This window comes from Nelusetta ayraudi, unplaced genomic scaffold, assembly GCF_046127955.1.
Source record: "Nelusetta ayraudi isolate G7.1 ecotype Tasmania unplaced genomic scaffold, CSIRO-AGI_Nayr_v1 ptg000009l, whole genome shotgun sequence".
Classification (NCBI taxonomy): Eukaryota; Metazoa; Chordata; class Actinopteri; order Tetraodontiformes; family Monacanthidae; genus Nelusetta; species Nelusetta ayraudi.
The window spans coordinates 706,567-734,483 of NW_027466059.1; the positions used below are offsets into that span (position 1 = coordinate 706,567).

The window sequence follows — 27,917 nt, forward strand, 5'->3', positions numbered from 1 at the left end:
CTGGGGGGGGATGAGATGGGAGGAGGCTGGAGGAGTGGGGGAGGAGGGCGTGAAGAGATGAATAGAGGGAAGCGAGACTGAGATAAGTAAAGAAAAAAAAAAAAAACACCCAGAAAAGCAGAGTGGTGTTTTACAGCAGCCGCGCCGGTGGGGGATTGTGTGTATTTATTGTTTGATTTTTGCGGCGAAAAGGCTCCTTCTTGCTTGTTCGTCTTCGTTCTTTTCTGATTCTTTTTTTTTTTTTTTTGCCTTTTTTTCCCTCCGTCTTCTTCTCTTCTCCTAAGCCTGCCTGGGTTGCGTGGGGGAGATAAGTGGTTGCTTTTCAGTGTTGCAAAAAAATGGACTAACGGCAGCTTTCAGCAGAATCTACAGGCCTGGTGGGACGAGAGGGGGAGGGGGAGGGAGGAGGAGAAGAGAAGGGGAGAAGGAGGGGAGAGACGCTGTGAAGTCAAGGTCATCGGCCGGGCAGATCAATAGCAATCAGTTACACAGGACAGGTGATGGTATCGCGCCATTAAAGATTCAAGAAGGACGGAACATAAATGTTACTGTTGTTTCAGCCGATGCTGGTTCACTCACAGCCGCTGCCTTCCCTGCATAGTGGCGTCTGTATCGATCAATACCGATACCAACGTTGGTATCGATCAATACAGATACCAACGTTGGTATCGATCAATACCGATACCAACGTTGGTATCGATCAATACAGATACCAACGTTGGTATCGATCAATACCGATACCAACGTTGGTATCGATCAATACCAATACCAACGTTGGTATCGATCAATACCGATACCAACGTTGGTATCGATCGATACCAATACCAATGTTGGTAAATGTCTCCAAAATTCTGTCTGTCATGAAAAATCATTCAAGTTTAGGCATATTAGGGTATTTATTTGGTACCAGATCGATACTGAATCTTGCAGTATCACAAACGACTACTCTGCATTATGAACAAATCACACGGAGAGGTTCGAGTAAAAAACAAAACAAAACAAAAAAACCAAACAACTAACATCAATTAAGGACCAATCCCTCCTACAAGGGAAGGATAGGGAGAACTTGTAGAAGAGTTCAAGTACTTAAATCTGAGACATGGACGATGAATTTGTCCGCTATGGTTGTCGCTGTGGTCGTTGTGGCAGATGGACAAGACGCCCATTCTACCACAATCACCATTTGAAAGCTGGAAGGCTTCACTTTCACTCCCAAACACCATTTTAGATTGACTGCGCAGTCGGCAGTCCAAAATGTTTAGCGTTTTTTTCTTCTTCTTCTTTGTCTTCTGGGAATTAACACAGCCAAAGTGCAAAGGGCCTCAAGGGTAAAAAAAAAAAAAAAAAAAAAAAGTCGAGTCCAAATTCACCATCCCGATTCTCCTGGCTTGGCTTAATCAGTTTGCTCCAAGAGCACCGACCGTTTGATGAACCGCGCCATCTGGAGAGGCAACGCTGAAGACCGACTCGCGGCTCAAATGAGTTTCTGCCACGAAGAGCAGCTCCGGGGAGCCGGAGGCGCCGACTTTAGGGGCCGATCGGCGGTGGAAATCTTCGACAAGAACCTGTGAACCTTTAAAAAAGAAAGCGCAGACCGAACACAGGCTCAATCCGGGGGCCGGTTGCTGCTCTTTTTCCTCCGGTAGCGGCGAGGACGGTGCCGGACATACGGCGAGGATATGTTGCGTGGTATTGTGGCAGTTTGTGTCACGGCAGCCTGGCACCGTCGCTGACAAAAGAGCCAGTTTGAAAAGCCTCGCGCGAGTACGCAGGCAGGCAGGCAGGCACGCACGGTGCAGTTTGAAATGAGAGCTTATCGATTGCCCCCTCTGCCAGCCTCCTCCTCCAAGTCTGCTGACACGTTTGGAGACGGCTGAGGCTGTCGAACAGCTCAGCCGTCTCCAAACGTGTCGCTCCAGCTGGCCGTCTCTCCTCATTGGCCGCCGTCTCTCGCTCTCTCGCTCTCATTTTTCTTTCTACTCTGAGTGGATTTGGGAAGGGCGTGTTGTCCTCTTCACTGCTACATTAGGACAAACCGCTAGTCGAGTGGTCCGACGGGGAAAAAAAAAAAAAAAAAATTCAAGTGCATTTGAATGGATGCACAAGTGGGGCGAAGGTTCGGGCGAAGGGTCACCCCTCCTGAGCGGAGACGCCAGTGTTTGCAGGTGTACTTCACTGCATTCGCTGCACACTTTAAGCTAGCACTCGAGCGTAATAAAAGAGCGCTAGTTCGGCGCGGCGCACACACACTCAGAGCCAGGTGCTTATTTCACAGCCAACCTGTCGTATTGGCCGGGAGGAGTTGGATTAACGCATCGGTTTCCGACGAATCAAGGCTCCGTTCAATTGCGCTAAGCCCCGCCCTTTGGCTACTGCTGCCGTGCCACGTCGAATACACAGCTTTCAACTGTATTAGCTAGCGAAGCCATGGAAATCACATTACATTTCTACAAAACCTGCAAGACCAACAGTTTTACACATGGCTTTGTCAAGGCAACACAGTCGATGGTTTTAAGGCATGTGGCACACAAACACATGAATTTCCTTCTAAACGGGGACGAGAGTCGGATCCCATTTATTTTTTACTGCACTTCCACAAAACGCTGGCCGGCCTGAACATAACTTAATAACTTCTAAATATTTTTTGTTTGAATCCACCTTGACCTGTGCGGTACCTGCAGGTAGGCAGTGTTGGGCACGGAAACAAATTAGTTTTTTTTTTTTAACTCTTTTTTTGATGCGTTCAGCAGTTCACGCAGCCTTCCACACTGCTTTCATCCACATGAAACATTTCTCTCCTCGGGTCTCTGGCTTTGGGAAAGTAAAAAAAAAAAAAACCCCAACAAATCCTTGGAAACTTATATTTATTTATTTTTTTTTAAATCAGCGGTCAGCTCCTGTAAACGCACGGCTTCTGCTGATAGCTAGCGGGTCTCCCTGCCCATAGTTAGCATTGGCGAGATTGGATCGGACAATGGTGGTTACTGGTAAGTGGGGCTTGGCAAAAGGGTCCCTTTGCGCTTTCTGCAAATCCTGCGCCGAAATAAATAGAACCGTCAAAAAAAATAAATTAAAAAAGGTTTTAATCATCAGGATTGCACGGCGCCGAACTCTAACCTGCGAGATGAATCACGTCAATATAAAGATTAAGAGAAAATATGGACCGCGGCGTGTTTTCAGTGCCAGGCCGACAGTTCCCTGCCAACATGGCTCCTGCCGAAAGGTCTATTAATTTATTTTTCCGTGCGGCAACCGTGACGGTTCGAGCCTACGCGGTGCACGCAGCCTATCCCTCCAATCACTGGCTAATCGTTCTCGATGTGATGCGGCTCAGATGAAAGGAGCTCTTTGATTTGCGCTCTGATTGATTGCAATTCAAGGTGCGCTGATAATGTGTGGGTTGGAAATGAAACGTGATATAACGCCGGGCTGTCGTTTTACTTCTAAACGTGTTGGTCTGAGCCTATAGGGGGGGAGGGGGGGGAGATATGCATGTTTCATATACAGGAGGAGGAGATTAGTGCTATTTTAAGAGCCGTGGTGTCATAATATCTTAATTGTTGCTGCCAGAGAAGCTTTTATGCACCGTTTTGCTTGTGACTGATTTGCGCCCAGCTTTTACAAGTGGGAGGGTTTCATTTTTATTTATTTTTTTTTGGGGGGGGGGGATTTTATTGGTGATATTTAGCCACTGGTGTGGGACAGCTTAGAGTTTGCATTTTTTCTTCTTTTTTCCCCCCCTCCCGCGACATCTTGCAAACTCGACACTCTAATGGATTCTACGAAGAGCTGCCTCAGCGCAATCCAGAGGCCGTGGAAATCAAAGATACTGTAAATCTGTTCAAAATTTAAAGTACCTTGAAGTCAGTTGAGGGGGGTGGGGGGGGGGCTGAAGTCCCTTTTCTTGTACGTTCCACGGATTGCGAGGGATGCGAGTGACTGTGCATAATCCACAATGAGCATGTCTCGCGCCGTGGCGGCGGCGGCGGCGGCTGAGACTGAGCTTCCAAGTCGCCCACAAGTACAACTTCTTCTGAAGCGCCGCAGACGCCGGTGGTGACGGATCAGGTGTGCCATAAGCATTTTCGCCATGCTTAACAGGCTTATGCGTAAGCCCCGGCTCCTCGGCGCATGTCGAGCCCGATCCGTGCAGCGAGGCGCGCTGTAAAAACACCCATTTGGCGGCGCGGAATTCGTCACGGCTCGCGATTGTTTCTGAAAGGGTTTTTTTTTTTTTAGTTTTTTTTTTTGCCATTGCATTATGCTGCCTGTGTTGCTTTCTGTCAGCGCGCGGGCCGCTCGCACCGCCTCGGCGTTCACAGTTTGTTTCATAAAGTGTCAGCGAGATCGACCTGCATCCTGCGTTTCACCTGGTGTTTTTTTTTTTGTATTTCACCCCCCCCCCCCCCCCCCATTCTGCTGTGAGATTCGGGAGGTCTTTTGAGCAAGGCTAACGCTAATTTCTCTGGACTTCCGTAACCGAATGAGACAGCACAGTAAACCGCCGAGGCGATGGGAACGCTGCTGAACGGCTGAATACTTAGAAGAGAGGGAGCCCATTGATTTTCCATTCCCCCCCCCCCTCTCTGTCTACGCACCACCTGTATTGCTGGAGCAAAAAAAAGAAAGAAAGAAGGAAATAGGAGTGGAGAAACACTCGAAGGCACTGACGACTCAGATATTGGGATTTATTATTTGTTTGTTTGTTTTGCAAAGCTAATGAGACCGTGGCAGCCTGTTTTCCACATTCCAGGGACATGAAAGAGGATATTCGGCCCCCTCTGGTTGAAAATAAGTCTAAGTCCTGACATAAAAATACAGCAGAATCAATTCAACTCTGCTTCCTTGCAGACCCTGGAAATAAACACACGAACGTACACACACACACACACACACACATACACACACACACACACACACACACACACCAAACAGAGCAGGGAAGATAAGGGGGGCTAACAACTGCTGTGCTGTAGGTGTGCGAGTCGTGAATGAGTCACTTCGTTGTGGGCAACGTGTAGGATGAACAACGATCCCCCGCTGTATTCCTCCAGACCCAACGCAACACGAATTTTCTAGTGCACGGCGAAGGCGGCGAATATATCGCACCCAGTGTGATATTCTTCTTCAGCTTGTAAAAAAACCAACAAAAAAACAAGGTCACACACGTACAATGTACATGTACAATAAAATCCATCCACACGCCCGTCCTAGAGGTGGCCTCACTGTATTCTCTGCTATCCACCTGCAGTATGAGCGCAAACTACGGTGGCCGACAAGGGCCAAACACAATACAACCGCCTAATGCGTCTTAGTTGGTGAAAACAGCTGCAGGTATGGAAACCATGCAAATTCACAAACACGAACACAAGTCTAAACAAGGTACAAAGAGAGGATTGTGGTTCAAATGAAAGAAATGCGCTGCATGACATAAAAACATAGACTTAATCACCAAACGCGCGGCAAACAGAGAAGCGATGCAAAACTCAACAGATGCAAACCAAGAAAACAAAAAAAAACGCTACATAAACCAGTCACTACAACGGAAGTACTCCAAACCTGCAGGGGGCGCTCTTAGCGGAACAGCTCAATGGAGAGACACACAGGTAGACAGAGAACGCCTGACTAGGCGCTAGGCTGAAGAGAAACAGCTTTCTAATAGAAGCTTCCTAGTCAGCCGTTCTCGGTCTACCTGTGCGTCTCGTCATTGCTGTTCCGCTAAGAGCGCCCCCTGCAGGAGTACTTCCCTTGTAGTGACTGGTTTATGCAAGTTTTATTTATTTTTTTTTGGTAATTTTTTTCCGTTTGCATGCATGTGTTTGTGTTTGTGAATTTGCATTGTTTCCATATCTGCAGCTGTTTTGCCAACTAAGGGACATGAGGCATATTGCGTTTGGCCCTTGTCGGCCACCGTAGCAAACCAAGTTCGGATAGGAAATAATATATTTATGGGTTTGAACCTCCATTGCGATGCTGGGCCTTCCTACACTGGAGTTCACTCCAGGGTTGTCCCACTTCCTTCCACAGTCAGGCATGCACGTTAGGCTGAGACATGTGGGATTGGCTCCGGCAAACCTGCGACCCCGAGTGCAGGAGAGGCAGCGATAGGAAATGGATGCATAAGAAACTTCAGATATGCTGGTCAAACCGTTGAAACGGGGAGATGATGCTGCTTTTGTCTGTGGCCTTTACGCTGATACTCAATGCAGGCAAATCACGCAGCAATACTCTGCAGGGACCTGCATAATAAACACCGACTGACCACCAAGTTTTGACCGTGGTTAGCAGAGGGTTGTGGAGAAACTGGAAGTTGGAGGTTGGACATTTTTTTTCTGTGAATTCTAATCATCTGGCCTGATTGTTTTGCAGCCCATCGACACGCAATCACGGCTCGTTCAGCCGTTCCAAAAATGCCTCAAAAGTGTTTGTTCGGCTGACTCCAGGGGGGGAGCGGTCGCTGCTTAGGAGACGCCAGCCGCCTGTCACGTCGAGCAGACAAAGTGAAATGTCAGGAGCTCGCGCGGGCGTCGCCGCCAGAGTCGGGTCACCGGGCGTTTACCGATGATGTCACCGCCGATGCAGGGAGGCCACAGGCTTGGATTCAGGGAAGCGTCGGCTTGCATTCCTCCCCTCAAACTCAGCCGGCTGCCGCGGGATTGATATGACTGCTCGACGGTGCAGATGCACGTGACAGATGATGTGAAGGATGGAAACGATGCGGGGAGCTTCTCCTGTGGCTGAGCCTGCCAAGTAATCTCACCTTCAGACGATTCCCAGCGTCTGAAGGTGGAAAAGACCCGTAAATGTGCCGCAAATACCCGCCAGAGACTCTCTGTATTTTTGCTGGGATTCGTCTCTTCTGGATCTGCAAATAGTTTATATATTACCACTTAAGAAAAAAAACAAACCCCCAGCAGTCCTCATTCTGACCTTTAGAAGCTTCTGTTTACCTCAAGGCGAGGGAAAACTTAGAGCGGGGAATATAAAGGGCTCATTCCCCCCCATTATCTAAATGGTTAATTCAACACTTTGTTTGATTTAAGTTTGAGTCCACGCTTCAATCTCGTCCGCTCTGCTTCATTTCACATCCATTATGGGGGTGTACAGAGAGAAGATTACCAAAAAAAAAAGAGGAAAAAAAATCTGCCAACGTCCAAACACTAATGGACCCAACTGTGATGGAGTATCCCCACAGTTTAGCAGATGAACGAGTTATCGCATTATCTTCTCCTTTCATGGGTCAGTCTAGGTAACGGCAGAAGCTCTCGAAATGTCAATTTCATAAGAAGAGAAAATAAAGGCCGGGCAGAGAGCCGAGAGGGAAGGGCGACCGTCTCTCAGTTGAGCCGGCGGCTGACGAGAGTGACAGCAGGTGAGTCACGGCGTTGAAACGAGACACTATAGAGGCTGAGAGACGGCGGGAGAGATGATCGCTGTAATCACAGTTTAACAGGTGTCAGCTGTTTGTGAAAGAAAGTCTGAGATTTATTTATTAAAATCTTTTCTTTTCTTTTTTTTAAACCAGCCTGCTTGTTTTGAATGATAACGATTCGTATCATGTTGTTTTGGGTGCCTAAGATGTTTGCAGCGACACCATCTCCCCCTGAGCAGGAGGGTCAATAAACTTAGTTAAACAATGAAAGAAGGGCGGCGCCTTAAAAAAAGACGAAACCAAAAAAAAAGACAAACAAAACCTCTCCCGACCGTTATTATTTTTATGTGTGTTTTGTAGCAGAAATCAAAAGCTGCAACAGCGATTTATGAGCCTCGGGAGTGTTTGCTGCCCGCAGACTCCTGTCTCGGTACATCATTAAGCAGCCGTCGCTGTTGCCCTTCCGACAGTAAATCAGCCGGGGACTGAAATGTAACTTTGGCATTTGTTTTTGCGGTAATGACTTTGAAATGATCGGGACTGGAGGCCGTGCATTTGTCGAGTCAAACAGCACTTTTGCTGCGGCGCGGCTGCCTGAACGGGTCGCTGGTCACCGCGGGGAGCGACCCAAGCTGGACAAAGAGACGTAACGCCGCGGCCCGGAAAATAGCCGCGTTTAATTTTGAAAAGTCGAGTAGTTTTAGCTTATTGTTGTATTTTTTTTTTTGTTTTGTTTTGTTTTTACTTGAAACCCTTTTTGAAAGTTCAGATTGGGGACTGGAGGAAGAGTTTACACAAGCCTCTAAAGCGGCTGTAACAAATGTTGCAGCGAATGGACCAACAAGTCATCCATAATGCACGAGTCAAACATGAGTGCCGTCGCGCGCAACGACCTCGCGTTCATTAAGAATTTACGAGGCCTTTAGGCCCCACTTGCTAACGATCGTCAACAAATAATTCATTCAACTTTGGGGGGCAAAAAGAGTCAAACTTTTTACAGTTTTTTTTTTTTTTTTTTTAATAAGGACTCTGATAATAGATGTCTGAGGCCGTAGAAGGACCATATTTACATAAGTTTAAAGCAGGGGTGGGGGGCAAACTTTTTGACTGGTGGGGCCATGGTGGCTTCTAAAATTTGACCGAGGGGCCGGAGCAGCTGCAGATGGATGGAGTGTTTCGGTGAGCCGCCTCATAGGAGGAAAAAATATACCACGGGACGTGTAGAAAACATGTTGCTTTAGTGTCAAACGAAAATGGACAAAATCAGTGTCTTTGAAGCCGTACAGGATTTAGCTCTTGGACGACAAACAGCTACATGATGAACTACCGAGTATTAATAATTTTTCTTCAAGTATCGGCGGGCCGGATTAAAAAGCTTAACGGGCCGCATATGGCACCCGGGCCATAGTTTGCCCACCCCTGGTTTAAAGCATTGCACAGATTCTCCAGCCAAGGCTTGTCTGTGGTGTCTTACATAGGGCTCATAGTAATTATCAAAAAAACAAAAACAAATTAGGCCTCTCCAAGCCTCCAGTAAATGTCATATTTAGCCCCCTGTTTGCAGCCTGCTGAAAAGAAAGGCTTTGCTTTTGGCTCCCAGCTAAAGTCGATGACTTGTTGAATGTCAACATGTCGAAAACAACAACAAGGTGGGTGCACAGCTGGGACAAACACTGAGCTGGAGATCATTGCCCTCTGTGACGTCACAAGGAGCAGCAACCCAGACTTTGGACTGGAAACAGCAATAAGGGAGGATTTCGCACACAGCGAGACCTCGAACGTCCTGAAAAGTCTCAGATGCCAGCATCAGATGTGAAAGCAGAAACACCGCGATGCTCATCGCTCCCGTCTGTCACGAGCACGCTGCCAAGAGGCCACATTCATACAGGAGTAAATAAGCCCCTAAACATCCCCTCTCTATGGCAGGCAGGGGATTAGCGCAGAGCCGGAGGAGAAGGAGGTGAACGTGTCTGTCATCTGGCGCGAGGCGAGGGATCAAGGAGGAGGAGGAGGAGGAGGAGGAGGAGGAAGAGGATGCTAAAAACCCTGGTAGGACGCAGTTTGTTGTCTTTAATTGCAAAAAACGCTTTTTGTTTTCTCCCCCGTTCGCAGCGCTTCCTTTAGTTTCCTACCGCATTGTCAACTGAGAAGACAGAGAGGGGAAAGCAGCTCGGGGCTGCGGCCGCTAATCCCGCCTGAAAAGGACTCGAACGTGCAGTTGAGACCCGCCGACCCCCCTCAGAAATCCAGCGGCTGGGGGATGAACTACGGCGCCACGTAGGATGAAAACACGTGCGCGCGAGCAAGCGGGAGAGAGAAGCGCCGCTGCGTCGGCCGCCCGTCGTGTTTCCGCTGCACGGCTGAGCCGAGAGCCAAGTTCACTCACAGGGCAGAAGCATAGATATCGACAAAGTCCACGCGGTTTATTTACAGCGGCTGTGTCTGTGTGTGTGTGTGTGTATGTGTGTGTGTGTGGCCCATATTCAATACTGGAATTATGAGCAAACAGCAACAACAGAGAACAGTACACGTGTGCACACCTAGGGGGCAGTGTGGTCATCTCTTTTAGCTTCGCCACCTGCGAGCTGAGACCGGAGTGACGACGATCCTCTTTGCATAATTTCCACCAAAAACATATATATAAATAATAAAAATAAAAATAAGGCTCTTTGCCGACGACTTGTTGTCCTGTTTTTTTTTATTCTTTTTACGTGCTGGGACAGAGCTCGGCGCCCGCCAATTAAGAGGCTCTTATCTCAGGTGAACAATGGCCTCTGTCACACTCTGACGGTGTGCTAATGTGCTGAGGGATTTTCCAAAAATGGTAATAAAATAAATAAAATATATGTGTGCATTTCCCCAGTAGGACGGCAGGATAGTGCTGCCGTAATTGTCCTCTACTTTACAGTAATCTGTGCATGTGTGTGTGTGTGTGTGTGTGTGTGTGTGTGAGTCAGAGGGACGCTGACCAGAAAGGGAAAACGCTTACAATGCTAGCAGAGTGAAAGTCCTCCCTCCCTCAGCAAAGCCATTGGATTTGGCTGCTGATCCAGGAGCAGCACGGAGGGTCCCTCAGTGTTGGGAGATGAGTGGGTGGGGGGGGGGGCAGTGTAAATGTTGCACTCGCACTCTTGGTCCTCGCGGGTCGTTAGTGCATTATTTGAAGAGCAGCGGTGTCTCTGCGACTGCTGGAGGAGGAAGTGGAGGAGGAGGAGGAGGACACAGTTGCACTCCTGGCGGCGCCGCTCGGCCGAGGAGCCGGCGTGGAGGTCGGAGATGCGTTTCCGAGCGACCCGTCTTTGTCAGCCCGCACTGCGTTTGCGCTGCAGCGGGAAAAGAATGTCTCGGCAGAGCGGAAATGATTGCGTCTTTTATAAAGAAATCCACTTGTGCCTTTTTTCGCAGTCAGACAGCCACTTTAGACCAGAGCAGACCGAACTGCCTGGTCCTGTTCTGTTTGTGTTTGTGGAGGGAATCACGTCACTCAGCCACTCCAGGAGTTACTTTGTTGTTGGTTTTTTTTCCTACCATGGGGGCCACCGGGAACTGCGCAGCCAGGTCGCTTTTGTTTTCCAGTCATTATTAATTTTGTCTTGAGCCAAAACTCAAAGATGCAAAGTCTGCAAAACTCACTAATGGAGGCTGCGGCCACTCGTCCTCCTCTCGGCCCTCTGCGGTCCCTACACACACACACACACACGCACACCTGCTCGCTCCGCTCCGACTAACTGCTGCTTTTCCAAACAGACTCCAACAGAGGGCGCTCCTCACCTCGGAGCTTAAATGGCGGTCCTGATCCTGTGGGTGAGGACCCGGAAGACACTTTGTTCACCCTCTGACCCTGAGGCGAGCGGTGCGGCGGAAGTGTGTATATAACATTTGGAAGCGTTCATAAAGTCGGCGACAATTATAAGGCTCTGGCTAAATGCCACATGTAAATGCGACATTTGAGGCGGCAAATAAGTTAAAGCGTGGCGGCACATGCTGCGAGAGCGGAGGGCTGGCGGAGACGCCGCCTCCGACGCAGGAAAGACGAAAGGAAGGACGGAAGGAAGGACGGAAGGAAGGAAGGAAGGAAGGAAGGAAGGAAGGAAGTGAAATCTTGCAAGAGACAAATGACTGTTTTTTGCAAATAACTCCGCCAGTTACAAGGCAATTTATTCCTGGCCTGAAAAGGAACCAAGAACCCGGAACGTGCATGGAGCTTCGGTTTAGTGTCTGGGAGAAACGAGGAAGCCATGAATAAAAACAATAAAGAGCAAAAAAACAAAAAAAACAAAAAAACGCAGCTGCCTGCAGCGAGACGGCAGCTACAAAACAGCCGAGTTTAATCTCCACACTTTTATTCTCGTGTCCTTTCCGCATCCGCGCCCCCCACCCCCGGCTGTTTCCATTTTTCTCTCCTTCCTCCCGCCCCCCCGTCTCTCTACCGCGGGGGTCAGAGGTCAGCAGGGGAGATAAGGAAATTGAAACCGGATCCTCTTTGCCTCTCTGTTGGGACTATCGGACTGTACAGTTTAGTGATCAGCCTCCTCTATCTGTGCCCCGAGCGCAGGGCGCTGAGATGAGCTCCAGCCTGAGTGCGCAAGTGTGTGTGTGTGTGTGTGTGTGTGTGTGTGTGTGCGTGTGTGTGTGTGTGTGTGCGTGCGTGCGTGCGCACGTATGCGCCCACTCAGATGTTTTGGTGTCTGAACTGGTGGAGCCTGGGCTGCTGCTCTGCTATCTGAGACTCCCAACAGAGCCGCACCAGCGCGACACACACACACACACACACACACACACACACACACACACACACACACACACACACACACACACACACACACACACACACACAGGCATTATTCAAGTCTTCTTCCACTCGCTGTTATCTTGCACCTTCAGCCCCGCAGGCCGGGCGACTCCTCAGAACTTTGGTCGAGGACGACGCAAACAATTCTTCCATCCGGACGCCAGAAGACTGCCGACTGCTGTCGGACCCCCGCCAGCTATTGGGACACACATACCTGCATGCATGTCTGGATTACTGATTTACAGCAGAGCGACAAGGATCCCGGTCCGAGATCGAGGAAGTGAAGGAGCTCAAAGGCTCCTAGCGAGCACCTAGCGGAGGGGGGGGGTTGGGGGGTGGGGGAGATTGTGAAACGCGAGCGTGAAAAGCGCACCGACTGCTCCGTCTGGGATCCTCGCGGGACGGCTCCTGCGACGTAAAAAAAAAAAAAAAAAAAGGGGGGAGAAAAAATAACAACTTCTGAGCGGTGGCTCGGCGCCCCGGAAACGCTGACGCAGCGAGCGGCTTACGCGCGATTAGCGCGTCGCGGTGGAACTGCGACTAATGGCTGACAGCAGCGCCGGGGCCGCTTCTCGCCGCCGCCTCCCACGCGCTGTCACTTTAATTAAATACTTTGCGTGCGGCCCGAATCGGGAGGATTTTTATTTTTTTTATTTTTTTATTTTTGAAGCAGAACTTGCAGGTGACGGAGGTGACGGTAGCGCTTCCTCCTCGAGAGCGGAGCGAGTAGCTCCGCCCACCGGTGGCTCGGCCATCTGTCGGCGACATTTGCAGCGGCAGACAGATTGATCTGTAACCCCGGGATGGCGTGGAAATGGGGGGTTGGGGTGGGGGGGGGGGGCAGCGTGAGTGACAGGAAGCAGACTGCGGAGGTGATCAATGGGAGACACGGCCGATAAAAGCAACACTGCGGGAGCGGCCGGGTTTTTTTTTTTTTAGTGAAAACCAAGCTGGAGGTTCTTGAACCTCTCTCTCTCTCTCTCTCTCTCTCTCTCTCTCTCTCTCTCTCTCGCTCTCTCTCTCTCTATCTCTCTCTCTCTCTCTCTCTCGCTCTCTCTCTCTATCTCTCTCTCTCTCTCTCTCTCGCTCTCTCTCTCTCTCTCTCTCTCTCTCTCTCTCTCTCTCTCTCTCTCGCCCCCTCCCCACCGCCGACAGCATCTCCATCCTCATGCAAACAGCCAGAGTGTGGTTCTCAACAGCTCTCAGAGTCTCAGGACCCACATTTATTTTAATTATAATAAAATCGCAACCCAAATTTATTCCACAAAAATAAAAAAAGGCTTTCTATCATGTCTGGGAAATAAATTATTGAAATTATTCAATTAAATTGAAATTATTGAATTGAATTGTGCCCAACATTTCCACTATAACTAAATATATTTCAAAATCTAACCCTTTTTCTTTTTGCTTCCGCGGCGCCGAGCGAAGCAGCCGCTGGACGGCGTCCATTTACCAGCGGCAGTTTCCGGAAGAAGCGAGTGCGGGTGAGCTAGCCATGCTTGACGCTAATGGCTTCAGTGAAACGTTCAAGTTTGGAAAATTTCGATTTTGACTTCCAAGCGGGAGCCCGAGGCGGCGTTTTAGCAGGCGGGAGAAGCAGGAGAGGAGGGAAAAACGCAACAAAATGTTTCCCTTGCAACAGTGATGCTAATTTACTGTTTTATTTATTCACGTCTCTTAAGTATTCCGCTGCTGATCGGAAGGTTTCTGGGGTATTCTTATTTTTTTGTAGAACTATTACTTGACTTTTTGAATTTTTTTTTTTTTTTTTAAGTTAGCATATCATTCATTATAAGCTGATGGCAGAATTGGGGATGAATATATGTGTTTTGGATTGGGTGCCAGGAAACCTCAAGAAAGGGAGAAGAAAAATAAATAAATAAATAAATAAATAAATGAATAAATAAATAAATAAAGGTTTCTTCACTGGCCAGCAGAGAAAACTGGCTGGACCAACCACATCACATCCACGAGGATTCTGATGTTTACTGCAAAACAGGAGCATCTCCTTTTTTCAAATGACAGACTGAATTTGTTTGAACGAACGTATGTGTTGCATTTTGTAGGTTTTTCTTTTTTTTTTTTTTTTTTTAAAGAAGACAAAACTACCACCACCTTGTCCTGCGTTCCTGTCTTCCGTGAGTCGGCGGCGGCGGCGGCTACTCACAGGGCAGGATGAGCAGGAGCGTCCCGAGCAGCGTGAGTAGACTGAGGCGGTGGGAGTGGGCCCGACTGCAGTGCATCTTGTTCTTCTTGCAGACGCACACCTGAACTTTGACCTCCGTGCTGTTGGACAGCGGCGGCACCCCTGAGTCCGTGATGAGCAGCGGCAGCTGGTAGTTGGCCTTCTTCAGGCTGTGCAGCAGCATGATTTGGGAGTGCGTGGCTGCGGCAAAAGAGAGAGAGAGAGAGGGAGAGAGAGAGAGAGAGAGAGAGAGAGAGAGAGAGAGAGAGAGAGAGAGAGAGACAGAGTTGGATCGGGATGAAAGGGGACGCGCCAGTCAAATTCCCCGGGCTGCCCCCTCGGCGGAGGCGGAACTAAACGCGGCACATTAGCGCTCAGGACTTAAACTCCTCGCGTGGCTGTTTTCGGGAGGCTGTTCTGACAACTGGGGCGACAGGAATTCACGCCGCTGCGGCTGCACCATGCCGTTGCAATTTGTTGCATCACTTTTTTTTTTTTTTTCTTTGGGGGGGAAAAAAGAAATAATTCCTGAAGAGAGCGTGGCTTAAAAGTGGCGGCGGCGGCGGCGGCGCTAACGTGTGCCACAGTACGCAAAGCTGCGGATTGCACCTGTCTGCCAGGGCTGATAACTGCAGGTCCCGGTTCAGGCAGTCCAAGTCGTCACTACCTCTCAATGTCGCCGGGCGCCGCCGGCCCCGCCCCTCCTTCTTCAACCTCCGACAGGCTCCTCCCTCAGCCGCCTGTGTGACTCGGAAACGCGGAGGAGAAAACAAAACAAAACAAAAAAAAGCGGCTCCCCGTCGTTTTTCTCAGAGCCACATTCCGGGGAATATTTTATTCACGTCTCGGTTAAATCAACAACCACTTTGCCGCCGCCGCCGCCGCCGCCGCCACCGCTCGGAATTTCAAAGTCACGGCACCGCTGATGGATGACAAAATACTCCTGCAAGTATGGCAACTTGGTTCGCATGCTGCCAGCCTCGCAAGAGCTCACAGGGAGGCGGCGGCTGCTGCTGCTGCTGCTGCTGCCGTGGAGGCAGCGGCTTTTTAGGGAGGGTGGCTGGAAACAGCGTGTTAATGTCGCCGTCTGATGGGGAAAACTGGCCCGGCTGAATTAGGTGAAACCAAAGTGCCAACTGGGTTGAATTATTTGCCTCTATTCAACTCCAGGGCGGTTATATAGCTGCGGGAAATGCAAAATTTCTGACCCTAATTAATTAGCATTTTGAAAATTGAAAAAAAACAACAAAAAACAAGACAAACAAAAAAAACAACGATTGTGCCGCTTCATTCCCAAAGCACACCAACAACTAACGCGACTGATTCCTCAAATCCCTGTCCAGCTGTTTCGTGCAAGATGCAGCCAAAAAGCCTCGGAGGTTCAGTTCAGTGCAGCAAATCTTTAAATCCGGAACCTAAATGTAAAATGCCGGCGCTGCTCGGCTTCGCGGTCAAACGGCTGCAGGCAAAGGTGGAGGCAAAGCTGAATTAAGGGGATTTGACCTCCGTTCAGACGGACGGTTTAAAATGAAATCTTTGAAAAAAAAAAAAAACAACCCTGGTTTACTTTGACGGCCGATGGCGCGTCAAAGACGTTGGCGAAAGTTTCCCCCGGTCTTTTAATCATTTCAATCTTTTCATCTTCAGTAGACTACGCCCTTCCAAATAGCAAACCCGCGCTGATTAATGAGATCTGATTGCAAGTTTTGGAAACAAAGACAAAGTTAACCGCCTTTATATTTACCTTTGTTTCTTCGGAAACGTGAAACGGGTCGGCTCTGGGAGCTCCCACCCGGCGTGCGGAGCACAGCGCCGGTCCGTTTGACTGGTCGCGGCCTCCCGCTCTCCCTCTCTCTCTCTCTCCCCCTCCCTCCCTCTCTCTCTGCCGGCCGTATCTGCCTCTCGCAGAGGCAGTGATTGAGGACTGTCCGTTTCTCCCTCTCCTGCTGCCAGTCAAAGGTAATACCTCTGGGCAGGTTTTAGCTCCGCTCTGTCACTCAAAACACCGCTGTCGGTCATGATGCAACCCCAAATCAATGTCTTGGTTGCCTGTCTACCCTCCCTCCCAAGCCCTCCCTCCCTCCCGCTGTCGTATATCATCGCTTATCGTGTGAGCCACACCGGCGTCAAAAAGTGAGACCTCCAGACTCCGCAGAGTCCTATTAACACTGCGTGGAAAGGACAAGGTCGCGGCGTCGCCCGCTCTGTCCCTTTTTCCTCCTTAATTCAACGATGGAATGCAGCGGGAACCAAGTCGCGCTAGTTTCTTTTTTTTATTTGATCCAAGACTTGAATTCCCTTGACAAATACCTGATGTACATCAGGGCAAGTATGTGCTAGGATGTAGGACAACATTGACTTTATTTATTTATTTATGTGATTAGGACAATGCACATTAGTTAAGAGCAAAAGCATCAATGTAAATATGCCAGAGTTAGCATGCTAATGCCAATTTTAATCCGTTGTCCTAAGGCAGACAATACATTATATTTCATCCTCTTCCCCTTTACGAATGGCAGATATGGAAGAATCTTGTTCGACTGTTGCGTTCCAACAGTGGTGGTGTGAACTTTCTCTCAAAAGATCAACACGGTTAGGTTTAAGGTTCAAAAAAATGTGGGTTTGGTTGGAATTAGAATATGTTCCTCACTGCAAAAACATGACACAAGTTAAAGAAATACAAAAAAAACCAAAATAAAACATGGTGTGCAGCAGGTCAGAACCAGTCAAGGCTCATTTTCAGCCTCACACTCCAGGTTCAGTCCACAGCTTGTTTTGGCGCATCACCACTCTGAACATTTCTCACTGTTACAATCTATACAACACAGTGGATTATTACATCGCCTTCTCTTCCTTAAAAATCAATGAAACAGAAGAAGTGTTAATTTGGCCAGTGACAAATGACATAAATGACTTTTGATGCAGAAGTATCATCCTCATGCCGGCCTGGCGGGGCCAGACTGGACCTCCCGCCTGGTTCAATCTGCTCTCCGGCATTCCCCGCAGTGCGGGCGGCTGCCTTTGAAATGTGGCACTGCCCGTGAAATGACTGGTGATGTACACAGTGGCCACGTTGGAGGGAGAGAGAGAGAGAGGGAGAGAGAGAGAGAGAGAGGGAGAGAGAGCCAGGCGCGGACGTGCTCGCTCGCTTGAATTTGCGGCGAACAGGGAGCTAATTGTGCAGCGTTGGGTGGCCCGCTTGGAGCTAATTGGTATTTCGGTTGCGGTGTACCAAAAAACTCTCACAGAAGGAGCATATTTAGCCCTTTGTTTACAGCCAAATATAGATGATTTTAGCTTCTTGCTAGCAGTGATGCTTTTTTGGGGGGCAAGAATCGGTGTCCTCGATTTGGTCTCAGGTGCACTGAGGGTGTGAAGAGCTATGCATCAGTGGGGGTAGCCTTTGTGACATCACATACGGATGATTTCCACACTTTCCTAAAGTGCAACAAAGAAAAGAAGCATTTTTCCGTTGTTTTCTCACTTTTGTGGGGTTTCGACAGACACGTATCGACGTTCGAAAATGGCACAACATTCTCGGTAACACGAAAGTGAAATGAACGGCTATTCGTGGCTCAAATACTCACAGTTGACCCTGGTGACCTTCCATGTTTTATCCAGGCCGGGCTGTTTCCCCAGTTCTATCTTGAACGGCGCCGCATTGGGCGTCAGGTCCTTGTCCCGCCCCCCGACGATGGCCACGTTCATATCGTGGGCGTCTTCACACACGCGTGCTACCGATGGCACCACATAGGGGGCGTTGTCATTGTAGTCTTCCAAGTAAATGACCAGTGTGCCAGTTCCTGTTGCTGGTGGGCTTCCTACAAACACACACAAAGGCACAAAATATGCATGCATCAGTGTTGGACAACCAACACGTCTCATTGACTCAAAGCGGCAAATCAGTGCGTCACCAGTGCACTTGAACCCTCGATGATTTGACCAATAATGAGGGGGTGAGAGCACAGCGAGGCGAGGCGGCGGGAAAATTGCATGGCCCTGATTATTGTAAACTTAATTTCATGTTTCGCTGTGCAAAGTCAAAAGGTTTTCTTGCTAAAAAAAAAAAAAAACACACTCCAATAGCCGGTTATTTGCAGGAACGGAGCTGGCGCCGCCAAACGCTTGTGCGCATTTTAAACCAGATGGCCCAGTTTAACCCAGAACCAAACCATGCGGCGTCTTAAAGTAGGAGCGCTGTGAGTCACAGTGAGTCACGCTCCTCGCGCCTTGGCACACGCTCAGCGCCGGCGTTTGCGGCAGATTAAGCCTCGCTGGTGGATGGCGGGGTTGAAAGAAGCGGCGTGGCTCTCGCTGCTCCCTGCTATTCTTATTTTTTTTTAAAAAATAACACAAACGGCATCTAAAACATCCCAAGGTCGGTCCGCAAAACTGACACCCAGAGACACCGTCTGTAATTGGATGAAGGGCGGGCGGGCGTGGGGGGTGGGGGGGGCTCGTCCACACCATTCCCCTCTTCAAATCGTCATATCTGGGCGTGGAAATCGAAGAGGATGAAATCTGTAGCTTTCAAAAGGGAAAAGTCGACGCAATTACGGCGTCAACAGCGAGTTCGGACCGGACCGAACCCCCTGAGTGGACAGGAGCCCCTGACACGCGGCGCTGTGCCGGATGCTGTAAAAGGGGGCTGTTCATGGTTCACGGCCAGCCTTGTGCAATTAACATGACGGGGGCCCCTTTACATGCGTTGCTGAACAGCGGATGCAGCATGGATTCTGCTGGACAGCGTTTCGACGGCTGGAGCGGCGCATTGTATTATTCAATAATGCAGGGAGACAAACTGGGTGCTGAGGGGAAAAAAAACGGCCAAACGCTCTGTTGTAAACGTGGTCGTGAAACCCGAGGGATGCGTGGATGGCGCGGCCGTAAATCTGTTGGCGCCGTTGATAATCTCCGCCCACGTAGCAACACACGAGTCTTTAAAATATGATTGTCTTTCTACTGCGGGTGCTTTTTTTTTGTTTGTTTGTTTTTTTTTGTTTTGTACGGATACAATGAATAGAATGTTGGTGTCATAGATTGGCAGGGGGTGGCGCACAGTCCAGCAAAATGCACATTAGGCTAAATGGAAACTCTGAATCGGTTGGGAGTGTTGGACGCTTGTTTGCCTCTGTGGTGTTTTTTCCAGTGTGTAACCCCGCCCTCACCCAAGGACAGCTAGGAGAGGCTCCGACAAACCAGGGATGGACAGGGATAGCGGTCGCAGTTGCGTACTTGGAAATTCTTCTTCCTCACACAGCCGGTTGTTTTCCTTTGTCAGTGTCATGACTTCTCATTATTTACGTTCAACCTCCGTTAGACATCCCCAGGTGCTAAAATTCCAGATCTTGAGTAAATACTCATAAATTGTCTCAAGTGCGGAATGAACATCAGGCGCTGCTTGAAAACACTCGGTCTAAACATGGTCGTGAAAAATCCTTGAAAAACGTCGCTGGCCCTACGCAGAGGCCAGCGAAGGCAGGAATTAATTTATTACCACATATGAAGTGAATGCGCCTTGAGAGAAGAACTTTTGACATTCGATGGAATGAGTCTCCCGCATAGTTTTATTTACATTACGGCATGTAAAAAAAAAGAGGAAATGTGAGAAAAGGTTAGCGCGATGGTGATACATGAGGCAAAATGGAGGAAAAAAGGAAGAGGAAAGAGAGCAGACCAAATGATCAGGAGGATCCGTTTCCGCGCCGAGCTTCAAACTCCAGCTCCACTCTGAGCAGTAAACAAGCCAATTGTGACGAGGAGACTGAGCCAGAATCCGAGCGTAATAGTGCAGTCTGGCAATTCCAGCGCGCGCCAATCGTAAAACACCCGCTCTCCCCGCAATGTTCCTGTTGCTCGCGCGGAGGGGCTGAAACAAAACCGCATCTCCATACACTGCAGATAAGTGACGCTGTGAAAATATCATCAACAGATTAAGAGCAGGGAGGGATTATCTCAGGAAAAAGCCGACAGGAAATGTGTTGAGGAGCAAATCAAACGGAGGAAGCTCCTCAGGCGAGACTCGCGCCACAAACGTATTATCGCCGGCGAGTCGGCGCCGAGCGAGCTGGGATTTACTGAAAAGATGCAAATTTCAGCCCATTTGTAGTGGGAGAGGCGGCCTCCGCGCTCGGCTAACTTTAAATGGGGCTGTTTGTCTTCTTAAATGAACACTCCCCGCGCCCGATCACCATCTCTCAGCCTTCCCTTATCTGTGCGCCGCATCGCGCCTCACTTGTCATTAGCATTAGTGGGAGCGGGAGCGGAGCTTGGTCCGCTGCCCCCGCATTCACACCGCTCTGTCACCCAAGTTTTGATCCGCCGCCACGCGGCAAACTCATTTTTCCATGGGGGGTACAAGACGATTGACTGCCGGCGCGCCGTCAAAGCGCTCCGGGAACAAAGGGAAGATCGGACGGCGAGGTGGGCTGACACGTTAAGTAAAGCGAGATTAGCCACCATGCCAAGAGTGGAAGCTGCTTTTCAGTGTGATTAGCCCTGAACGGGCCGTCAAGGCATTGTCTTAGTGAACTTGTTCAGCACAAAACAAAGTGCTAATCGCTATTAAGCCGCCAAACTACTTTTCTGCCGCTGTCTAATTAGAAAAGCTCCCGATTGCGATGTGCAGTTAGTTCCCAAGTAACGCATGAGCCAAATTAGCGGGGGCACTTGATTGGTCGAATCGATGAAACAGGACGAAACCGCCATCCGACAGGTTTTCAAGGTGTGTGTGTGTGGTGTGTGTGTGTGTGTGTCTGTGTGTATGTTATTTTGGTGTGTCAGCAAATGCTCCATCCACTTCCACTGCAAACTGTGCTTTGTTTAAGGCTTATTACTGCTTTACAAATGTACATATGTATATGTAGGAGTCTCTATACATGATATATAGATATAAATACTCACATATACATGTATATATATATATACTGATGTCAGCTAGGGGTTAGTTCTACACTAGTAGAAATCATGTCCCCTCTGATGCTCCTGTGTTTTAGTTCTTACTATTGATTAAAAATAAATTGCGATGGAAGTGACTGCCTTTAATCTGCAGTCTCCCTCTGCAGACCCGCTTCCCCCTCGTCTGCGGTTTCATTAGGATGCGGAGAGGAAGTCGGAAAGTTATTAAACTTGAATGAGCCGAGTAACTTCTCTCCATCCGACTGAAGCCTCCGTTTTTGTTGGTTTTTTTTATTTTTTATTTCTTTTTGCACAAATGAGATGATGAATGACGCATAATTTCCAATGAAACTTTAAACAGTCCAAAGCTGCAATAAGCTTTACACAAGTGGGATCTGATTGTGATAGGCCCGGCGTTGGTGTGAGAATTATGCTAATGATGTGCGAGATTATTTTTAATTGACTCCATCAAATATCTACGATATCGTACAGAGGACGGCCTGTGGGCCGGAAAGGGTAGGGTAGGGTACTGCGGTATCTGTGGTGCACACACACACACACACACACACACACACACACACACACACACACACAGACAAGGGGCACTAACTCGATAAAGCATATTCATCGTCAGGCTTTTCCAATATTGCAGCTACTGTGAGTTGATTCTGTTTTTGCATGCTACTCAACTTTAGCAAAATAAAACAACTCAAAACAAGGACAAAGAGACCTTCTGTCCTCTGCAATTCAAAAAAAACTCGCCTTCCAACTGCTAGACTGAAGCTTCACCTGCCTGACGTGGCGCTTGCCGTGTGACTGAGACCAAATGCAAAATGAACACACATTGACCTGCCCAAGCCACCATCCATAAGAGAAGACTTTGCCACTTTTGAAAACAAAGTGCACGCAGCTGCCAGATTAATTGTGTTACCACAAATGTGCAAATGTTGTAAATCCTTGGCAGGGTTTGGGCTTTTTTTTTTTTTCTGGATGCATGTTTTACAGATTAGCCTGGAGAGAGCCTGTAGAAAGATTTTAGAAGAGCTACTTGCTGAATGTTGGTTCGACGTCCTACTAAAAGTCACATCCTTGACTGGCAGTTTCAGCAACTGCTCGAGGTCTGATTGGGGTTAGAGGTCAGGGTTCGGGGGTATCGGAAAGGAGTATTGTCAATTAGATGCAAGTGGATTGGCCAACCAGAAGCGAGCAGGGGCGGGTCTTTACTGATTGCTGTCGCTGTTTTCACCCTAAGACCTTTGAGGAAGAACGCACCAGGAGTGAAAGACACTCGTCAAACAGATCAGGGGATCTTAGTATTTACGCAATTTTTGCGTAATTGCAATCCCTCAAATAACCACAGCCATCTGCTGCAGCCGCTTTTAAAACAAATGAAGCAAATAATAGATAACAGTGTCTGCAGGTGCCATGTAAGGCAAAGGTGCTAAGTGGAAAGCACATGTCACTTTACACGCTGAACAGGTTGCGAACGTCAGTGCGCAGGTCTAATTGATCAACTGCCTCATGCGCTTTGCAGATGATAAAACGTTCACACACAATTTTCACATGTTCCAAATTTAGCAAATCAGTCCTTTGTGAAAACACACGTGGTGGTAGAGTACGTTTTGGGCTTGTTAGCTACACGGGTGTATGCTTTTACATCAGGCCGCTTCCCATTTACATCAATTGCACTGTATTGCTGTTGGGGGGGCGTTATAAGATTCAATCGATGCCAAGAAAAGACGTCAAAAACACAGCAAAGGAAGTCCTGCGAAGCCAAACTTCACACCCTGACGAGTCCTTCTTCAGGCTTTCAAGCTGCTTTATTTCTGTTGCCCTCCACGACTTCTTCCCGCCACCCCCCCCTGCCCCTGGCTGCCAGTTAGGACAGCTGTGGTTTTTCGTCCGCCGGCCCTGAGATGAGAGCGAGCACACTGATTGACTCCTGGGGCCATCAGGTCTAATCCACAGCTACTGGCCACAAACTGACTTTTCCTGTTTTTTTTTCCATCTTTTTTCTCTATCTGCCCCCTCACAAGCAAGCAAACAAACAAACAAACAAACAGTTTTCCCTCCAACACTTTGGCTCAAGGCTGCGGTCTCTCTGTGCGATTGTCACTTTCTGTAGTTACTGCTGTTTTTTTTTTTTGTTTTTTTTCCCGCTCTGCTGTTACAAAAGAAGGAGGAAAAACAGGATTGTGACCAAAAGCAGTTTCAGATGTATCGATTTATGATACCGCATGGAATTCTGAGGATAAACTCCACAGTCTGTTTGGGGGTTGGTGCTACTCTCTCTACTCTCTAAATAAAGAGACAGACGGAGGGATCAGCAGGTTGTATTTGCATTTCTTCAGCAGCGTAGCCGTGTAATTGTGTAGCAAATGCTTTGGCCTCCAAGGAATTGCTGTATTTGAAAAAAAAAAAAGATCGGCGGGTAGAGGACACAGCGGAAATCAGACCATTGTTATCCGGCTACATTTGTTGTCTCGCATTAAAATAACTATTGAAAACAGGGGGAACGCAGCGGGTGGAGCTTTGAGCTGTGACTGTACGCCGCTGGTATTTCCCCTCAGCCACGGCGTGATGATGAAGGAAATACAATAAAGACGAGCAAGGATGAGCGGAAGCCCGATCGGGACTCTGCCATGAAAAATGGCTCATCGGAAAATGTCGAGATCCATCATTGCCGCAGCCCAAACAGTCCAGAGGAGCGGACGGCAGGCGAGATACAGCAGCAAGTAATCGAGGAAAATGAGAATAGAAGGGAAATCTATAAAGCTGAAGGGAGGAAAAGGAAGCAAACGAGGCTTCAGGGGTTGTGTGATGTGCCTGCCAGGCTGAGACAAACAGAGATAAACCCTGGCGTGGAAGTGACTTTAATGCTCGGCAAGTTTCTACCACTTTCTCTTTGCCAGCCGGAACAAAGTGCTTTTAAAACTTTGCCACTGGGTCTGGATTCAAACGCATGCAGTGGCGGCACATTAAGTCACGGTTTCCACAAAGGAGTGAAACAAATTGGAAGATATTTCGAATGAAAGTATATATATGGCCACACGGTGGCGCAGCGGTTCGAGTCCGGGGCCCGGGCCTGGGACCTTTCTGTGTGGAGTTTGCATGTTCTCCCTGTGTCTGCGTGGGTTCTCCCCGGGTTCTCCATATATATATATATATGTATGTATAAAACTATATTAAACTTATACTTACATAATACTAACTTATTATGAAAATAGGAATCATCTGTTAATGAAAATGATTCATATTATGCTGTCAAGGTAATACATGATTATTTATTTAATATTATAATATCATATTGACTCTAATATTGAAAGTATCACAGTGAAATTTTATTCCTCGAGTTATAATACAATCTTTTAAATTCAGAGAATGTAAAACTTGCATTTTTAGAGTGTTGAGAAAAGAGTGCTAGAATAATTTCAGGTTAAATTATTGATAAATTATAAATTATAACCATTTTTATCATAATAAAATCTGATACATGAGTTTAAAAAAAAAAATAGAACACAGACAATACAAACCCACGCACACGCATGGCGGCTGCTATTAAAATGGTATCTTTTATGACACACTGGCACTAATAAAAGTAGATTCTGAAGCTCTTGGCGCAGCTGGGTACTGAGTTAGTCTCGCAAGTCAGCAAGACTTCACAGGACACAAAAAAACAAGGAGGAAATGCGACCGAGGGAAATTGTGAAAATGGGACAAAGAAAAAGACTTTAGGAAGTCGTATTTCAGGGCAATAACAACAACGACAACAACAACAAAACTCCCCTTGGAAGTAAAAAGGTTTTCAGTGTTCAAGGTCTAACATGGACAGATCATCAAGACCAGAGCAGCTTTCAATTCTCTTGAATGAGCAGGCAATGAGGAACATTCATTACATTCATTAAGGGGAAAGGTTTCCGTGCGGCGCGACTTTAATCTTTTTGACAAAAGATGTTTCGCAAATGATGATTAAAAAGTACGTCGTGTTGACTGTGCTGTGGCTTTGACTCAGTCAACTATAATCAGAGCCAGGAAGACCAAACAATAATCTTATTAAAAAATAAAAAAATAAATAAAAAAATAAAAAGATGTTCTTAAAATCTTTTACATCAAACCCTCCCTTAAATTAGACCAGAGCTGCATTTCATTGGGTTTGTTGTTGGAGCCTTTCTTTGATTTCGACATGAAAAGGGACCCTAAAAAAACCACATAATAAGTATAGTAACAGTCAAGTTGAGAATGGTAAATGTTTGCGACTGTTCTGAGTTTGACTGATTTCGACATGAATAAACACATTTTTCTCTCTCATCCCAAAAAATGGCAATGCTTTATTAGTGTCAAGTCAAGTAGAAATTCACCGCTTGAGCCACTAGACTGGACCTTTTCACCGGAGTATCAGCTGCTTCTGGCCCTTCTGTCCAGCCACTATATTCCCGGATAATATAACACATTCCTTATCAGCTTCTGTATTCTCCCGGTCTCGCCAGTGTCCGTGTCCCAGACCTTGTTAAGACTCCCTTCAGATAACCTACTTCATTCTATTCCATCACTCAAAAAAGTCTCCTCGGAGCTCCTGCGGACTCCATCGCGTGACGCCTCGCCTAATCTGATTGGCTGATCAGAACTGTAAATGAAATCAGCCGGCGCCAATTACAACTGGCACAAGTCATTAAGAGAGATGGCTTAGGGGAGGGGAAGCGGTGCCGGGGACAGGTGCATCACCGCAAGTCTGGCAAATTACTTTCAGAATAGTGTTTGGGTTATCAGTTGTTGGCTATTATGGAGAGTGATGGAAGGAGGCGGGCGTTGATAGCTTAAAGCCGGCCTCACCGCCAGGTATTTTGCGCTAATTAAAGCTCAAAATTGCTTTTCTTGGGATTTTCTCGCTGGAGCCTCCTCCAGCAGCCGGCTACAGGAGTTCTGACTGCGATAAAGGTTGGAGAGGAGAAGGACTTTGCATAGCAAGTTCATTAAACCCAATTGAAGATCTCACATCCGCCTCATCCCCGCCTGACGTTCCCCTTCAAATCCCCTCTCTCTCTTTGTGGGAGTTCCATCTCTTAAAGGGTTATTTTTTTTTACGCGGCCAAAGTTCAAAAAGCGCCGCCGCCAAAAAAGAAAAATCAATCAAAAATTAATGAGAGCAAATGATCAGGAGCCACTTGCGTGGAGAGGACTGCGCGCTGAGAGCCCGTTTAATGCCTCGGGGCACCTGTGGTTTCACGTGACACACTCGGTGTGCGCTGAACACTTTCGGCAGTTCTTCTCCCGCTTCCTCTCCGCCTCCCGTGACCTTCGCCGCCCCCGCCGCCGAATACGTGATAAGAGTCGAGGCGGAAGAATGAATTGGAATGATTTCCAAGCTTGCAAGCCCCCTCCGAGTTCGGCGCGGCGGCGACCTCGGTTTTGAGACGGAGCGGCGCATTTGACACCGCCTGAAGTGGGTTGAACTCGGAGTTTGAAAAGAGTTGCGTGCACGGGAAGCCGGGAGCCATAGCGGCGGTGCGAATATGGAGTCTCGCGTGTCACAGCAGGGGGCCTGCGCCAAGCCCCCAGAGCGAACGTACGCCAGATTCCCGACTTGGATGTTGTGAGAAACCACAAGTGGGCTGATCTGCCGCCAAAGAAGAGTGAGAACGTGCGGTGGCGCGCACACACGCGCGGTAGCACACACGCGCTAGTACACACGCGCTAGCACACACGGACAGTGTCCTCAGCCCGTCGTCGCCAGCTGGCCGCCTGACAGATTCCCCGCGTTAAGTCCACTGACACGTATAGATGTGAGATAAACTGAGAGAAAGGCCTCCATCGTGTTCGCCCCATTTCATCATCCAACTTTCATCTTTCATTATCCGTCACTCTCCCTTTCCCGCCGCCCACTCGTCTCGCCTCATTTGGATCCTGGCCGTCGTAACGAAGGCTGCTCGTATCGCAGCGCCCGCGTGGGACGTCGCGGCGGAGTCTGGGGGATTTTAATCACATCCGCCGCTCTGGTTTCCCCGCGAAACCAGTGGTTACTCCGTTCCGACCGGTAGCGGAGGGAAAAAAAAAAGGCAGGCGGCCGAGTGGGCAGCGGCGTGTTTGTTGCCACGCGAAAGCCCTGATCTGAGGACGAATCGGCGTTCCAAAGCACACGGGGGAGAAAGGAGGGAAGAAGCTGAAACCAGGCAACGGCAGGAGGAGATGTTCATTTCCTGGCAAAGCAGAACAAAAGGTGTTCTGTAATCACAGGCCTGCCACCCAGGTGGCGACTTCCCGAGAGGTTCCAGAAAGAAAAACAACTGAGAAAAAAAACACACACAGACCTCTGCAGCCGGAGAGGGACAGGAAGAAAGAGTTGGAGGGGCTGATGTTACAGAGCTAAAATAGATTTGAAACTGTGTGTGCGCGTGTGTGTGCGCGAGAGAGCGAGATTAATGAGACGACGCAAGGAGATGGAGGGAGGCGACAGAAGGCGAGACGGAGTCGAGCACATCCCTTTACGGCGCCGCCATTACCCCGGGTCAGCACGGCCCGCTTCTCTGCCCCGAACGCTGGCCATGGCCCCTGGCCTGGAGCACCACAGGGTCACAATTGATTGGTCGGCCCGCGAGGAGGTTTCATCACGGCGGTTAACCTCGCGTTCCTCCCGTGGCCCTTTCCGTCAAGCCACTCAGGAGAGACGAAACCAG

The 27,917-nt window shown here is 48.5% G+C and overlaps 1 protein-coding gene across 1 annotated transcript in view; it reads right to left on the reverse strand.

Annotated features, from left to right (window-relative positions):
* Window positions 1-217: 217 nt before the first annotated feature.
* cdh13 (cadherin 13, H-cadherin (heart)) overlaps window positions 218-27,917 on the reverse strand; it is a 278,759-nt gene continuing 251,059 nt past the window's right edge. Inside the window, exons 13-15 of the mRNA XM_076019216.1 lie at window positions 17,937-18,170; window positions 14,332-14,550; window positions 218-374 (exon numbers count right to left, since the gene is read on the reverse strand). Coding sequence (XP_075875331.1) covers window positions 367-374; window positions 14,332-14,550; window positions 17,937-18,170 — 461 coding nt within the window. The 3' untranslated portion in view covers window positions 218-366. The remainder of the gene's footprint in view (window positions 375-14,331; window positions 14,551-17,936; window positions 18,171-27,917) is intronic.